Source organism: Salarias fasciatus, assembly GCF_902148845.1.
Source record: "Salarias fasciatus chromosome 7 unlocalized genomic scaffold, fSalaFa1.1 super_scaffold_4, whole genome shotgun sequence".
Lineage (NCBI taxonomy): Eukaryota > Metazoa > Chordata > Actinopteri > Blenniiformes > Blenniidae > Salarias > Salarias fasciatus.
The window spans coordinates 2,097,874-2,115,050 of NW_021941229.1; the positions used below are offsets into that span (position 1 = coordinate 2,097,874).

The 17,177-nt window shown below is 53.3% G+C and overlaps 1 protein-coding gene across 1 annotated transcript; it reads left to right on the plus strand.

Annotated features, from left to right (window-relative positions):
* Nucleotides 1–11,160: 11,160 nt before the first annotated feature.
* Nucleotides 11,161–16,300, plus strand: LOC115383376 (macrophage mannose receptor 1-like). The gene is made up of 13 exons (XM_030085559.1): nt 11,161–11,340; nt 11,443–11,620; nt 11,701–11,925; nt 13,297–13,466; nt 13,541–13,611; nt 13,710–13,810; nt 13,939–14,058; nt 14,675–14,812; nt 14,893–15,047; nt 15,128–15,227; nt 15,330–15,568; nt 15,685–15,868; nt 16,032–16,300. The coding sequence occupies exons 1-13, from the start codon at nt 11,161–11,163 to the stop codon at nt 16,298–16,300; spliced, it is 2,130 nt and encodes a 709-aa protein (XP_029941419.1).
* Nucleotides 16,301–17,177: the final 877 nt, after the last annotated feature.

Genomic DNA, 17,177 nt, shown 5'->3' on the forward strand with positions numbered 1-17,177 from the left:
CTGGATCGGCCTGAACGACCAGGCAGTGGAGGGAGTGTATGAGTGGAGCGACGGGACCACCTTCATACCATACTTATCGTACGTACAGCATGCACTTTAAACACCTCATCACTTTTAGAACCTTTTTACCTCCCTCTTCTCCACAGAGCTACATCGTCAGCATAAAGCCATTTCCCAACACCTCCTTTAACTAGTGAGAACACCTCACTGATCATTCCAGAGAGCAGTACAGGGCTAATGACACTCCCCTGAGGATCTCCGTCCAACTGACCCCCAAAACACAACCAAGGTTTTGTGTTTTCACTTGAAGATGTTGTGAATCATTGTGACCGTTTCTTCAGTCTGGAAACTTTCTGTTGGTATCGATTAGCCGTGTGTCCAAAAGTTTTAAACAACACCAGAAAGGCCTTCATTTGTCATTGGTCAAAAAGAGAAAAGAGGATTAGGTAAATCTCCAGATTTCAAGAGAAAGTTTTCAAAGACTGTGAGGAACAGTGACTCAGAGCTGCCACCCGGTGGCCAGAGGGGTTTTGTCTTCCTCTGAATCTCGGGCTCACTGTGGAGTTGTGGTTTCAGGTACTGGATGCAGGGACAGCCTGATAACTACGGCGATGAACCCGGGGAGGACTGCGTTCAGGTGGTGGGATATAACTTCGGACAGTGGAACGACGAACACTGCAACGTCTCCAGGAAATTCATCTGCAAGCACGCCAACCGTGAGTCAGCAAGCCGACATGTGACGGGGGTCGAAGCGTCAAGCCATCAGTCATGAGGCCAGAGGTCGATCTGGAAGACGGAGTCAAAGGTGATAAGACTGGAAGCCTTTGTTTCTCCCTCAGCGAATCCGGTACCGAAGTGTGACTTGGCCAGCGGGTGGATGCAGCACAACTCCAACTGCTACAAGCTGAACTCGGACACCAGGAAGAGCTGGACTGCAGCGCGGGTGGACTGCGTGCTGGACGGAGGGGACCTGGTGTCCATCGCCTCGGAGGCAGAGAACCAGTATGTGATGGCGATGATGGGCGAAGGACACATCGACCTCTGGATCGGGCTCTCCACCCTGGTGAGAGGAGCCTCCCACGGCAGCCCCGAGTCCTTCCACGCCGGTGTTGACTTTAGAGGTTGTGAATGTGTCTTTCTGCAGAAATGCACCAAGATTTCCTGCCAGGTCGAAGCCGGGAACTCGGACCTGTCCTGGTCGGACAGTCAGCTGGTGTCGTACACCCACTGGGCCCAGGGACAGCCTCAGATGTGAGAGGAGACGAGGACGGATGAGCACGGGCCAGATGTTATGAAACGAGTCTCACAGAAACGCCGTCTCTCCTCAGTGACGCTCAGGTTGGCTCGTGCGCCGCCATCGTCAAAGACGCGTCGGATTCCTTCGGAAACTGGACGTCACATCAGTGCAGATTTGAGCGTCCCTACATGTGCAAACGACCGCTGAGCAGTGAGTTTCCTCCCAGGCCCGGGTCACTTTTAACAGCGGCGCTTTAAACAGTTCGCTCTCAGTTTGACCTCTGTGACCTCTGTGACCTTCACTCAGCCATCTGCCCGGACGGCTGGCAGAGCTTCTCTGGAAGCTGCTACTGGATGGTCAGCAACAGCAACCTGCTGACCACCTGGCACGAGGCCTTCACCAAGTGCTCCGATCTGGGCGCTCACCTGCTGATCATCGACAGGTGAGGCGGAGCTCCGCCCATCAGGACGGGCGCACACATCCGCTACAGCTGAACCACACATTCACTCAAACCAAACTCCTGTAGTGTCGCTCTCGAGGTTTGAGGACCCAGAACCAAAAGACATTTGTTGCGTTTTGGGCGTCTTGTTTCCATGACGACGGAGGTCCTGCTCCTCACAGCTGGAGTGAGGTGTTGGTCTTTTATGGGTGGTGGCAGCTGCAAAAACAAACCGCAATGGCGAGGTCGAAATCGCAATCAGTTCCCTGCTATCAAAGTTCCAATTATGAAAAGAGCATTGCAGAAAAAACCAGCAGCACCACCTGGTGGACCAACACGAAGACGACAGGGTTTTCAGCGTTTCTGCTCTTTCTGACATAGTCTTCAAAACATTCTAAAACAAAAACACTAAAATGCTGTTTTAATTTGAAACGTTGTGGTGTAAACAGGTCTAAGGTTTGAACTGAAACCTGGTTTGTGTTTCTGTTCCTCGCCTGAAGTCAAGAGGAGCAGTTCTACATCAACAGTTTCCTCCCAGACTTTCACCACGTGGACATTCCTGACATCTGGATCGGTCTGTCAGGTAGTCCACACACACACACACACACACACACACACACACACACACACACACACACACACACACACACACACACACACACACACACACAGCAGTCTTTCCTCAGGCCACTCATGGAAACTCCTGTGATCAGATAAGGACAAGGACGGGACGTTCCAGTGGGTGGACAAATCCAAGGTCACCTTTTCAAACTACGGACCCGGCTGGCCCAGGAACACGGCGAACTTCTGGGACTGCGGCCAGATCTTCACAGGTTGGACTGAGCTCGGCTTCTTCTGTGGTTTTCTCGGTCTTCCTCCCAGATCCCGGTCAGCTCGCGTCTCTGTTTCCATTCCAGGAAACTACGCTGGCAAATGGGAAACGACCAACTGCTTCAAGAAGCTGGGCTACATCTGCGAGATGACGGGCGGACAGAACCCCAAGCCCACCGCCGCTCCCGGTCAGTCCCGCCTCCGGGCCCGCGGGGGCGCCGCGTCACGGCGCCGCCATGTTTAATCCAGGCTTCCTCTTGGCCGCAGACTTCCACTGCGACAGCGGCTACCTGCTCTACGGGAACTTCTGCTACTTCTTCGAGATCGAGGACGTGAAGAACTGGGCCAACGCCGAGGCCGAGTGCGTGAAGGAGCAGGGCCACCTGGCCAGCTTCCACTCCGAGGAGGAGTTCTCCTTCCTGATCGGTGAGCGCTCAGCAGATCAGTGAACTCTTCTGTCTCCCAGACAGCTACAACAAACACAGATGGAAAGATCCGGATGGTGATCCGTTATGAAGCAGAGAGGCGTTGGTGGAGCATCAGGCCCTGCAGGTTCCACGTGTGGCCTCTAGGGGCTGCTGTTCCTTTGGAAAAGTTCATTTCAGTGGAATCGACTGATGTTTCCGTGTCAACGGACAAACAAAACGCTGCGGGAGTTTTTCATTTTCCCTGGAATATGGAGCCTTAAGCAGTGGTTTATTTACTGGAATGACTGTTGAATGAGTGAATCTGTGGTGAGGTTTAAACTGTCACTTAAACCTCAACACCTGTTAAATATAACAGAATATATTCCTATCACATGAACATTTCTCTCTGTATCATTCAAACAGATTTTTAAGAGAGTGCATAAAAAATGTAATGAATGAAAGGCATAAAAAAGGCTCAAGTTCTGTCAACATGTTGTTATTAGAGATTAATTAAATAAAATCCTTGAAGTATATGAAGATAAATACATTTAGTGTTTTAACAGGTTACATTCTGAAGTTTGATTGTCTCCACTCACTGTGAATGTGATCTCTTTCAGCAAATCCTCATCCTGAAGCATTTTAAAGTCCTGTTCTATTCTATTCTATTGTGCTCTACTCTGTCCCGTCCCGTCCCGTCCCGTCCCGTCCCGTCCCGTCCTGTCCTGTCCCGTCCTGTCCTGTCCTGCAGCTCACATGCCCGGGGAGGCCTGGGTGGGTTTGAATGATAGAACCACTGAGGGCCACTTCGTGTTCACCGACAGCACTCAGGCAGTAAGTAACACCGACACGATCTGTTTCATTACACCCTGGAAACCTTCATCACTGGTTGCTTTTTATTTTATTTTCTCTAAATCAGCAGAATTTCAACTTTAAAACATACTGTGCACCAAGTTTGGATCTTTTGAACATATTTGAGCCAAAGACATTTTTTTTTTTTTTTTTTTATTATTAAAAAGGTTAAAGCTATAGTGCGTAACTTTTAAATGTCTATGAACGTCCGTTTTAGCCAAGCCACTACTAGTGGAGACAGGGCCGGCCCGGGCTTCAGAGGCGCCCTAGGCGAGCCCGAGACGAGCGCCCCTTGGGAGCGTGTTTTTCGAGCGGTCCCGACATTTGTTGAGCGGGGGGGGGGGGGGGGGGGGTGCGCTGAGGAGCGATGCCGAACAATACCTCGGCAGCGCCGAGGAAGAGGAGCGCAGTGCGTCGGACCGCTGCAGCGGGGCACACGGAACACAGAGCGTCGTGGCGCCCCCCTATGCCTAGAGCCGGCCCTGAGTGGAGATGACAAAATGCAGATTAAGCCGATTGGCTCCTCTAACATGTCCCGGGATTTTTCAGTATATATAATTATTGCTTTGCGTGTCGACCGGCGACATTCGGCGCAGGAAATTACGCATTTTACGTCACAACAAGAAGGGAGGGGGAGGACGCGTGGAGGGTCTCATAGCAACAGGCTCAGCTCACAGTGTCAGGCAGACCGAGGAAGCCACATGCGACTTCAGGGTTCAGTCCGGGCGCCCCGCCCGCGCTAAGTTGTGCAGCACCCGGACAACAGAGGGAAAAAAAAAAAAAAAAAACCTCTCAGACGGCGAACACCGGCAGCATTAGCAGCATTAGCGGCGTTAGCAGCCAGCAGCGTTAGCAGCAACACCACACGCTACCCCCCACCCCACCCCGCCGCCAAACTCTTTTCCTGTAGGAAACACTGTACTTTGTGTGTAACACTTCGTTTTTCATCAAGAAGCTACTGGAGACCAACGGACAACAAATGATTTCTGCTGACGACCACTGGGTCTTTTCATCCACTAACCTGTCAGTTACAAATTAGCAGGCACCTTGTCTCCCGTTTTAATAAGCTATTTACATTTCTGTGGCAAAAAAAAGAAAACAATAATTACCTCTTCGAAAGAGTCCATCTTTTTTTTCACCAGCTGTCCTTATTCACGCAGAATAAAAACCGTTTCCAACTGTGATTCGCGCTGTGGAAACGCGAATCACCGTGGCAGATTGGGGGGAGGAGGGAGGGGGGGCACTGGGGACACCCGAGCGTACCTCATATGGAAGCGCCGGCTTTATTGTTGTAATAACGCAGAATTCCGCTAGAGGGCGACCGAAGTTACGCACTATAGCTTCAATATTAACAAAAATATCAAAAAGCCTCAAATAGATAAACTTGAGTCTGAAATGATTTTCTCTCCATATCCTGTTCGTTTATCCTGTTGGTTAACGACTACCTTTCAAATTGCAAAGAAATGGAAGATGTTAAATTTGATTTAAAATTCTGAAAATCAAACACTGTTCAGAGCCTGAAGCTGCAGAATGCTGATGTGTTAAAGAACCTCTGCAGACTTATCGAGCCATTTGTTCGTCTCATTTTCAGATATCTATGGTTATTTAGTTTCTTTTATTTTTTGTATTTTTGTGATATTTTTATTTTTATATTTTTATATTATAAATTATATATATTTTAAATTAAATTATATTTTTATATTTTGCTTTGTGATTGATTTTTATATTTGAAAAACCCCAAAACAAATGTTCTCTTCTGTTGTGTAAATATTTAGAGATTTGAAGGAGGTGAAATTGAAGAAATGAGTTTGTAGTTTTCTTCAGGACCTTTTTCTGAGGAAACGTTAAAGCTCCGGAGTTTCTGCACATCAGAAGTGGAATCATTGGACTGAACTGTGTGTGAAGAGCTGCTGCTGCTGCTGTGTGTTCAGGACTTCTTGCCCTGGGGCAAAGGTCAACCAGACAACTTTGAGGACGAGGACTGCGTGCATGTGCAGGGAACCGGCCAACCGGATCCTGGAAAGCTCAACGACGACTGGTGCACGTCCAGGAAAGACTACGTCTGCAAGAAAGGTGAGTGCCGAGCACGTCGGGGTCTGCTGCTGCTGCAGAGTCACTAATGAAGCCTCTGTTCCCCCCAGAGAAAGGCGCCGGGCCCCCGCCTCAGCCTCCCACATCAGGACCAGGTCAGAGCTCAGATCTCAGGGTCAGGGTCGGGGTCGGGTCAGGGTGACTGACCGGCTGTGTTTCCTCCAGGGTGGAATGAGAAGTGTGGCTCGTGGATGTCGGACCCCTACAACGACTACTGCTACCTGTTCAACTACTACTCCATGAGGACCTGGGCCGAGGCCCGGGCCGACTGCGTCAACCAGGGGGGCGACCTGGTCAGCATCACCGACCCCTTCGAGCAGGCCTTCATCCAGGGTCAGCAGCCGCCCGTCCACCCATCCTCCATCCTCCATCCTCCATCCTCCATCCACCCAGAAGATACACATAATTGAAATCAAGATAATTTTCCAATAAGATAATCAGACTGTGTGAAAAGAGGCAGTGGACTACAATAAAGAGCTTGATGATAAATAATTGACTGGAGCAATCACAGCTTTACGGAGCGCAGTAATGATTCTACAAACTCTTTAATTCCCATAAATAATGAAAATCAGTTCTGGGGTTTTTTTTCCAATGAACTCGTGAAGAGATGTTTTTCTGCTTTCGGCCACCAGATGGAGCCAAATCAGCTAAAATCGCGGGTGTGTTTAGTTCTGCAGAGTTTAAATACATGAAGTTAATAAACTCTACTGCAAGACGTGCTTTTAAATTGTCTCAAGACGAAGTGGGGTCAGGTCCTCGGTTCACCTCTGGACTGAATCCAGATGTTGACGGTGTCCCGCAGGTGTGATCCAGCAGAGCCCCACCGGGGTCTCCCTGTGGATGGGGGGCCACGACTCCATCACCGAGGGCGGCTGGGAGTGGATGGATGGCTCTCCGTTCAGATACATCCGCTGGAATGCAGGTCAGTCTGAGAGGAGCCAGGGGGTCCGGGGGTCCAGGTGGCCCACCAAGGGGTCTTGGAAGAGCCGGAACACTGAGGTCTACAGGGAGAGGAGCTTTAATTGAACAAAAACTAAACTGAACCCCCTTTAGCGTCCAGGATTACAGCTGGAGGCAGAAGAGTCCTCTTTCCTGATCATTTCTACTCATTTTAAATTTCTCAGTCTCCTTCAACCAGTTTTCAGTCAAGTTTCACCTCGAGAGCATTTATTGAACATTTATGGTGACACAGGTCTCGGTCCACGGGCCTCATGTTTGACACCCCTCACTCTCGTCTCTCTAGGTGATCCAGACAACTACAATGATGAAGACTGCCTGTCCATACTGATCAACAACGGCTACTGGAACGATGACAAGTGCGAGCGCAACCGGGGCTACATCTGCAAACGGAGAGGTGAGGAGAGCCGCCGCCCACTTCCTGCTTCCTGCTTCCCACTTCCTGCTTCCTGCGGAGACGACCTGGAGTCCTGACATCTGTTCTGTCCTTCAGGAAACACGCCCGAGCCGCCGCCGCCTCACGACGGTAACGACCACCGTCAGACACATCCGGCCGGGGGACGCAGTAGGAGGAGGAGGAGCAGCAGGGGGCGGGGCCTCATCTGTCCAGGTCTGACTCTCCGCAGGGTTCCTGACCGCCGTGGTGTGCCAGGGCTCGGGTGCCGTGCTCCACTGTGAACACAATAGCGTCATCAACATCCAGGCCGCCTTCTACGGACGCCAGAGCAACGACATCTGTCCACACCTGGTGGAGGAGGAGGGTGAGCCGCTCCTCCCATCGCCTTCATGTTGACTCCACCCTGATTCAGACTGAGCTCTGAGTTTGGGGGTCATGGGTTTGAATCCCACTTCCAGCTGGAAAGCCTAATGGTCAACGGTTGAAGCTGCCTGGAGGCGACTCAGCGGGTGTTGTTCCTGCAGGTCAGTGCAGCGTGGAGGGAATGCTCCCCGTCTACAGGAAGGCCTGCGACAACCGCCAGTTCTGCTTCGCGTATGCCAACGTGGAGGACGACCCCTGTCCCACCATCTCCAAATACCTGCAGATCACCTTCAGCTGTGAGCAGAAAGGTGTGTCCCTGTTTCCTCCTGCCGTCCGAGGCTCCGTCCCGCCCCTCGCCGCCCCTGAGCTGGCTCTGCTTCCTGTCTGCTCTCAGTGTGTCTGCACGGCCTGGGCGTGGAGGACGGGAACATCACGGACGTCCAGCTGTCCGCCTCGTCCTCCTCCGGAGCCTTCACTGCCAGCCGGGCCCGGCTGAACGGGGACTCCTGCTGGATGCCTTCAGGAGGCGGTACGTACCAGAGAGCAGGTTCACGTCGTTAGATCCTGAAAAGACCCGGAGGACAGCTCATCAGGAGCTGAGCCATGTCAGAGCAGAGGAGGGGGTGTTAGCAGAGACCTTTGGGGACTTGACACACTCTCCTCCATCTGTCTTCATCTGGACTCCCATGTCTCCGTCACAGAATCCTCCAGCTGGGTCCAGGTGGACCTGGGCCAGACCAGAAAAGTGACGGGCGTTGTGATCCAGGGATGTCCTCAGAGTGACAACTGGGTCACCAAATTTAAAATGCAGCACAGCCTCGATGGAATCTTCTGGACGGACTACACAGCTGACGGAGAGGTGAGTTCTCTGGTTCCACAGAAAACCTCCGTTCAACCCGAAGAGCTACAGGAACCTTTGGTTATCCTCCAAATGTGCAGTTCTTCCCAGGTTCGACAGACAGGGACACAGCCGACACTCAGCTGCTGGGAACGCCGGTCTCGGCCAGATTGATCCGCATCTTCCCAACAGAGTCCAACAACCAGGCCGGACTGCGCTTCGACGTGTTAGGATGCACACCTGACTGTAAGAACACAACAGAGGCTTCACAGGAAGATGCTCTGTAATCTGGATGTTAGAGGAGGAAGATGCTCTATAGTCTTCAGAGCAGTGTGTCTTTGTGTCATTTACTATAACCGTGGTTCAACAGATGCCATCAGCTGTCAGAAGAAGCCCGACCTGAACTTTGCAAATGATCTAATGACGTGAGTAAACTGTAAAAACTCTAGAAACTCTTTTGAAACCCCATGAAGAAGCGTTGTACGTCTGTTGTGACCCGTTTGTGTTCGTCAGGGTTCACTGTCCGGCAGGATGTGCCAAGGCTGATTATGCGGTGTACGGTACTTCCACGTACCGAGGGGTGAGTCCAGGTGTCCTTCAGAGGTAAAAGCAGCCTTTTCTCCTGTATTCTGATCGTCCATGGGTTTCCCGTTGAACAGGACTCAAACATCTGTGCAGCAGCCATTCATGCAGGAGTGATCCTCAACGAGCTGGGAGGCGACTGCACCCTGCTGAAAGCCGATGGCCAGGACTTCTACCCCGGCTCCGTCAGGAACGGCATCACCTCCAAACAGTCAGTGGACCGAATGTTATTAACCAGCAGCGAGCGCCATGGAATAACAGGACCTAAACCCGTCGTTTGGACTGTTTTCAAGGGAAAACAGAAACCTTTCGGAGCGTTTTGGGTGTTTATGTGACAGGAAGTGCTCAGAGCCAAACTCTGTCTCCATTGAAACGGGAAAAATGAAACTTTTTGCAAATGTTCTGACTCCGTCTGACGGATCAGATTATAGACGATAGAAACCTTCATGACTGTACACTGTCTTTTGAAGCAGGGCTACTCAACCCTGGTCCTGCATGCTTCAGCTCTTTCCCTGCTTCAGCACACCTCGATCTGATGCTGAAGCTTGCTAAAAAGCCCAGGAATGAGTCCTCGTTGCAGTCAGGTGTGCTGCACCTGGGACAGACCTGAAGCCTGCAGGACTGCGGTCCAGGAGGACCAGAGTTGAAGCAGCTGTATTAAGGACGTCCATGAACTTTTTCTGTGTTCTGTAATCTCACTCTGAACAGATATGATGGAGATTATAACGTGTCCTACACGTTCGCAGACGGGGGTGAGTGGAGCTGCCTTCCTAATCCCACAGATTGGAGATGAAGTGAACAGCCGGTCATGACGGTGGTCTGCCTCTCTGTCACAGAGCTCAGGTGTCCTGGAAACGACTGGTACGAGTTTGGCGAGTTCTGCTACAAGCCGTTCAGCGAGAGGAAGACGTGGCACGGCGCCCGGCAGGCCTGCAGGGCCCAGGGGGCCGAGCTGGTGTCCGTGCTGTCCATGGCCGAGCAGAACTGGCTGGAGAGCTACCTCTACATGGGTGAGGACGCACTCAGGGACTCGGTCAGCACATCTGTGGTGTTTGGGTAGAAACGCTCTCACTTAGGACACTTTCAAAAAGATGGTCTGAGCAACTGGTGTGCAGCATTCGCTGCCTGTAATTTGACACCTGCATCTCTCACGTTGCGGGTTAACTACATGTTGCACCTCGCTACCCGGTGTGTTTGTCCTGTGGTGCAGCCACCAGCGACATGTGGACGGGTCTCAATGACCTGGCGTTCTCGGGGCTGTTCATGTGGTCCGACGAGCACCTGACCACCTTCACGTACTGGGCTCCGGGCGAGCCCAACAACCACGAGGGCTTCCAGGAGGACTGTGTGGAGATGTCACACCAGGTGAGGGGCAGCCGACGACCACCACTCAGCCATTAAATCATACAGGAACTGTGAAGATATCGCTTATTTCAACATCTGCGCCACGACAAAGAAAAGCTTCAAAGTGTTGTTTTCTTGTTGACTGATTCCAGACGGGCCGATGGAACGACGTGGCCTGCACTGAGCTCAACTCCTACATCTGCAAGCAGGCTAAAGCTCATTACCCCCTCCCGTCGGTGAGGCCCACGGTGTATGGCTGTCCTCAGGTGAGACCCGCGTCCCCCCACCACACACGGACATGGCGCTGTACCGGCACTGTGTGTTCAAACCCTCCGCCTGCGTCAGGGCTGGGACGCCTACGCCTACGCCTGCTACTGGATGGAGGAGACGGCCAGGAGCTGGACGGAGGCCAAGGCCTTCTGCACGGAGAAGGAGGGCTTCCTGGTGCATGTGGGAGACATGTGGGTACAGTTCAGACTGCATCATCTAACCTTACTCCTATATGGGCCTTACCCTGACCCGAACCCCAGGGTGACTTTACGTCCGCCTCTCTTTCAAACTGCAGCTATGAGCAGGCTCACTTCACCGTGGCTCTGTCCTCGCGGACGGGTTTCTGGTGGATGGGCCTGCGCGCTCAGGGTGGCGGCGGCGGCGGCGTGGACTACGTCTGGGACAACGGCTTGCCAATCACCTTCACTCACTGGGACAGAGACCAGCCAGGTCCGGCGCCGGCTGCAGCTTCACCGCGCGAGGAAACCTCCACGCCCGACTCAACGGCGTCTTTCTGTCCCGTCTCCAGATAGCGGGGACGGTACCTGCGTTGCTATGACAGCCGGATTGGCCGGCGGCTTCTGGGATGACAGGCAGTGCTCCGAGAAGTTCGCCTTCATCTGCGAGAAGCCGCGACCGGACATCGGCCCGCCCACCGCCGGCCCGACTCCGCCTCCAGCGCAGGGCTGCGCAGCCGGTTGGACGGCGCTGCCGCACTTCAGGAACTGCTACAAGGTGGGCCCAACCCCAGAAACCCAGGGTCTACATGTTGCCTTTTATTTTTAATGTTAGGATTAACACTTGTTCTTGGAACGGACCACGGCCGATTCCCTGCAGCTCTTCCACAACGTGGACTGGTCCCAGAAGAAGAGCTGGGGCGCCGCACGCGACGACTGCTTCTACAGGGGGGGGGATCTGGTCAGCATCCACAGCCAGGAGGAGGAGGAGTTCCTCTCTACCTATAGCAAAGGCACCAGCAAGTGGATCGGCCTCAAACACAACCCTACAGAAGGAGGTGGGTTTGATTCCCATGTGTCACAAATCACTCTGGAGCGACAGTCTCATAACACCCCCCCCCCCCCGTCCGGTTCCCAGGGTACTCCTGGAGCGATGGGACCCCGCTGTCCCACACCAACTGGGCTGACGGGGAGCCCAACAACCACGAGGGCCGCGAGGAGTGTGTGGAGATGGTGAGCAGCACCAATGGGACGTACTCCTGGTGGAACGACCTGAACTGTGACGCCCATCAGGACTGGATCTGCAAGATCGTGAAGGGGAAGGAGCCCGTCGAGCCCCCGGTGGCCCCCTCCCCTCTCCCAGGTACCGCCCCCCTTTGCTCTTCAGCTCAAAGAGGAAAGGGTCAACAACGAACGAGACACACCTGCTCAGACAACCAACTGGTTCCTCTCCAGCTCCACAGATCAACCCAAACTCGAGCATCAAATCACTTCACATTCAGCTGTCGTCCAAACAAACACTGCTCAGCTCTGAAAACAGACTGCAGGGAGGAAACGCACCGTCCCAATTCAGGAAGCTCTCTGACCCTCTACTGTCTTTCTCTCTTGTATTTCTGTCAAGACAATAAAACATGACGCACTGATTCCATCCTGCCACGCTCACCCTGGATGTTTCCCAGTCACTTCAGACGTTCTGCAGGACCACAGTGTCCCAGTGTCAGTCGGGTTCAAACCAGTCCATCCCTCCGTCTCCAAGGAGCAGAAACGTCTTCCCCTCTGGCCCATAGTCCACTCCACTTCCTGCAACTGGAGCTGCAGTTCTCCTTCAATATGCCATTACACTCACTGTTCCGCAGAAGGATGGACAAAAATCTACATCCTCTTCTGAGAGCACTTTCTTTGCAAGAGAGTCTGTAATTTCATTTCCTTCTATTCCTGAAAAACTGGGTATCCACAAAAACATATGTGGCATCCTAATCTGTCAACTCAAACAGCTTGAAATCTCCCAGATTAAATCTGGACATACTCTTGATCTCCCTTCTTTCAAAGCCTCCAGAGCAGCAGCAGAGTAATACAATAGAGAGCATGCAACAGTTTTTTGAGGCACATTCTCCTTTATCCATTTCAGAGCCCATAAATTAGCAAGTAGCTCAGTGGAACAAACTGACAGACTATCTAAGAACAGACACTCTGTTTTAACCCACCGGTGGCCACATACACCCCGAGCCCAGTTCTTCCACATTCTGGGTCCTTAGAGCCATCAGTAAAGATTAATTTTAATTCATTTAATTGCTTCAGACATTTATTTACTGCACCACTGGAAACACTCCTCCCCCTTTCTAACAGCTGGAGATGAACCAGGAAGAAGCCAGAGGGGAACAGGAGACAAGAGTTCTTCCTCACTCTGCCTTGATTGAAACACGTCACTTTTGGTATTTGCTTAATCTGATGAATGGAAAAGGTTCAATGGTGATCCAGACTCTGAGGTCCTTAGGAAGAGGTCTACTCAGTGATCCAGACCTCTCAGGAAGAGGTTTACTCAGTGCCTCAGAGTCAGGAGAAACCAGGTGAAGCAGTGTTTAGTTCCTCACCTGAACAGACTTCCTGCTGTCACACTCTCTTCTTTCAAATCAGGAATTAAGCTCAGTCTTTCCATTAAACTATAGACTTTAGCTTGTTTTATTACCTTTGTCTTAGATAGTAGTGTTCTGATGAAATCTGAATCCCGTTTAAGCGCCGGAGTGCGGTTCGAACCCCGGCTGGAGGAAGTACAACGGCATCTGCTACTACTACAACGACACGGACATGGTGGACTTCCACACGGCGCTGCTGCGCTGCTATGCCGAGAAGGCTCTGCTGGTGTCCATCCTTAACCAGCACGAACAGGCCTACGTCAACAGCATGGTGAGGAGCCGCCGGGCCCCGGAGGGGTTCCCCCGCAGGGCCGCTGCTGACCCGGTGTTCTCCTGCCCCGCCAGGTCGGCACCGGGGAAGTCTCCGCAGCCTGGATCGGACTGAGGAAGTTTGGCGTGGCCAGCGGACAGTACCTGTACGTCAGCCTCAGCGCTCATCATCAGTAAATCGTACGGTACCTCCAGAACTGCTTCAGGCATCAGTATGGGGATAACTGCTGCTTTTCTTCCTCAGCTGGGTGGACAACTCGCCGGTCTCCTACACTCACTGGAGTCCCGGTGAGCCCAACAACGCCAACGGGGAGGAGCAGTGTGTCCAGATGAACAGACATCAAGGTACGACAGGTCACTGGAGGTGCAGCCTGTGGGTTTCAGTGACATCTAGTGGTCACGGTGTGCACGGCAGCCACCTTCACCAACCTGAAACGCCCTGAAATGCATTCATGAGCTCTGACCTGTTAAAGGTGGATGGAACGACGCCAACTGTGGGCGGGCCGGGGCGGGCTACGTCTGTAAGAAATACCACGGAGACGACCACACTGCGGCCCCGCCCACCCAGCCCTGGGAGGGAAACTGTCCAGAAGGTAACTCAGGGAGGGGGAATCCGTTGAACTCGTTATACTTAAAGGTCTAATACACGATTTTCTCGAAAAGACGAAGCCCCAAGTCTGTTACTCACTTTTTGAACAACACGCATGCGCCAGACCATCCGCCCGGCTCTCCTGCTTCTCCCAGGAAACGCGGAAGTGTACGAGCGCGATCTCCTCTTCTCCGGCGTGCACGGCTCTGTTTACAGTTTCTGCGATCCGCCTCGCTCATAAATAAAGCTTTTTTTCCGAAACAGTTACAGTTTCATTATGTCAGACTCGCCATCGGTAAGTACCAGCTCAGAAGCTCACCGGCTTCATGAACACTCTGAATGCGCATGCGCAAAAGGGAGAAGCTGATTGGGCGCAAGCACGTAGAACCGCCTTACGAAAGCAGCTCGTCAGAATGATTGACAAACAGACCCACCAATTATTTAGGTGATCCACCCGGAAATCAAAATCGTGTATTATACCTTTAAGGCCCTGTTGGTTCTGTGGCTCTTCTGTTCACATATTTTGGAGAGCTTTGTGATGAAAAAAAAACACATACTGGTCTCTTCCAGTGTTCGCAATCGTCCTTCCAGGAGTTTAAACTGAATGGTTTTTGTTGCAGGCTGGATGCGGTTTAAGGACAAGTGCTTCCTGTTCAAAGGGAAAGCCAACGACATCCACGGCACCTGGTTCTTCGCTCGGGACTGGTGCAAAGATCAGGGAGCCAATCTGGCCATCATCGACAGCCAGGATGAGAACAGTGAGCTCAGCACTGATTAATGCAGGAGTTCTGACTGAAGAGAGCCTCCATGTCTCCATCCTCCTCTTCCTCTTCCTCAGACTTTGTGACCAGCTACCTGAAGGACCTGCAGCACCAGACGTGGATCGGCCTGTCGGACCTTCTGGTGGAGAACCAGTACGCCTGGAGCGACGGGGTCAGCCCGGTTCTCTACACCAACTGGAACGACAACGAGCCCAACAACGTGGGCGGAGCGGTATGGCCATCGCTCCACGTCGACAGAACAGTCCTCCTCAGCCGCCGGGCGTCTCCAGCTTCTCATGCTCCTCTCCACAGGAACACTGCGTGGCCATCACTCACAACATGGTGGCGAGCGGCAGGTGGAATGACGTCGCCTGCAGCAAGAACCACAGCTTCGTCTGCTCCATGAAGAAATGTCAGTCAGCGGCACGGCGGTGGAGTCAGAAACACGGTGCCTGAACCGTTCAGGAGCAGACGGTCTTAATGTTCTGGCTGGTGTGTTTCCGCCCCCCCTCAGCGAGCAGCATCGATCCCCCCCCGGCGACCAAGAGCCCCTGCCCGTCCGACTACATCTCCTGGTACCAGAACTGCTACAAGCTGGTGGAGGAGGCGGCGAGCTGGGAGGCGGCGCAGGCCGCCTGCCGGCAGCAGGACCGGGGGGACCTGGTCAGCGTGGACTCCAGCTATGAGCAGGCCTTCCTGTCCGGGGTGGTCCTGAAGGGCAAACACGAGGCCTGGATGGGACTCCGGCGCCAGGTGCTGCCTGGAAAACACTCTCATTAAACTGACTGACGGGATCAGAACCTTGGGTTCCCAAGGTCTCTATCAGTGTCTCACGTCTCCAAACATTCTGTCCCCCGACGGTGCCGCAGGGCGACGGCTCCTACAAGTGGTCGGACGGCTGGCCGGTGTTCTTCACCCAGTGGGGCCCCGGAGAGCCCAGCAACCTGCAGGATGAGGGCTGCGTCAGCATGCACGCCGCCTTCCCCTTCCACGGCACCTGGAACGACACCGACTGCGCCGTGGCCAAGTCCTACATCTGCAAGATCTCCTACGGTACCGCCCCCTCCGTCCCAGGCTTTGACGACCCTCCTCGGTTGACGGGATTGGTTTGATTAACCACTTCCTGTTTCTAAAGCTTTAAACTTACAATAACGCAGATTGTTATTCCAAACCTGTGCCCGTACTTGGCAGTAGTTGAGGACTGGTTGTGTTTCAGACTCTCCGCCGCCGACCCCCGCCCCCGGCGACGGGCAGTGTGTGTTCGGCTTCGTGCCGTACGGCCGCCACTGTTACTACACGTACGACGGGGAGAAGGGCTTCTCCTGGCCCGAGGCGCAGCACAGCTGCCAGCAGGCCCACGCCGAGCTGGCGTCCTTCCACAGCCGGGCAGAGGTGGAGTTCATCGTCAGCCTCAACCGCACCAAGTACCACCACCTGTGGATCGGCCTGACCCGGGACAGGAACTGTGAGTCCGGACCCCCGTAGCGTGTCCGGAGGGCGGAGTGCGCCAGCCTGCTGGACTCTGCTGTGTGTCATTACAGTCGGCTGGGGGTGGACCGACAAGACGGCCGTGGGCTTCCTCAACTGGGCGGCGGGTGAGCCCAACGCGGCGTTCCACCCCGGGGAGACCGGCGAGGAGAAGTGCGTGGAGATGTACCACGACGGCCTCTGGAACGACAACAACTGCCTGGAGAAGAGGGGCTTCGTCTGCCGCCACCGCCAGTGTAAAGTCTCTTTTCTTTACTGTCCACTGTGAGGACGGGCAGACCACTCACCCGCTGTCTGTCAAACTTTCAGACTACCACACGGACGAGAACAAGGACCCGGTGTTTCCCACTGATGATCCCGGCAGCGGCGGCAATGGCGGTAAGCAACAAGCAGCAGCCATGTTTCCTCACGTTACTCTTATCCTCCATATCCTCTTAAAACCTGTATTTTGAAGCACTAGCAGCCGTTGCAGAACCTTTCCTCTCTACGAACAGGCGTGATCGCCGGCGCCGTCATCGGCGCCATCCTGGTCGTTTGCCTCATATGTGGACTTCTGTTCTACGCCATCCGCATCCGAGGCTTCAAGCTGAGCAGCATCAGCTTCCCAGGCAGGAGAACGCCGGGCGGCGTGGTGAGTTTGGGTTCAGAACGCCGTCAGATCCCCGTCTGATGGGAAATGACGAGCTGTGACCTTCCTTCTGTTGCAGTCGGCGTTCAACAACCCCAACTTCGGAGAGGAGTAAATCACCGGGACGGCGACCGCGATGCGTTCTGTTCAATCAGCAAAGAAGTAGTGTGAAGTCTTGTAGGACTGAGTAGTGTTGTGTATATTGTAATACACCAATGAAACAAGGACTTTCCAGAGATTACTTGG

Excerpts from the sequence above, each read along its gene's own strand:
- LOC115383376 (XM_030085559.1), top strand. The coding sequence starts at position 11,161 with ATGACAGCCGGATTGGCCGGCGGCTTCTGGGATGACAGGCAGTGCTCC. Across the intron at positions 11,341-11,442 it reads ACTTCAGGAACTGCTACAAG|CTCTTCCACAACGTGGACTG; the intron begins GTGGGCCCAACC and ends GATTCCCTGCAG. Across the intron at positions 14,059-14,674 it reads GGAGGGAAACTGTCCAGAAG|GCTGGATGCGGTTTAAGGAC; the intron begins GTAACTCAGGGA and ends TTTTTGTTGCAG.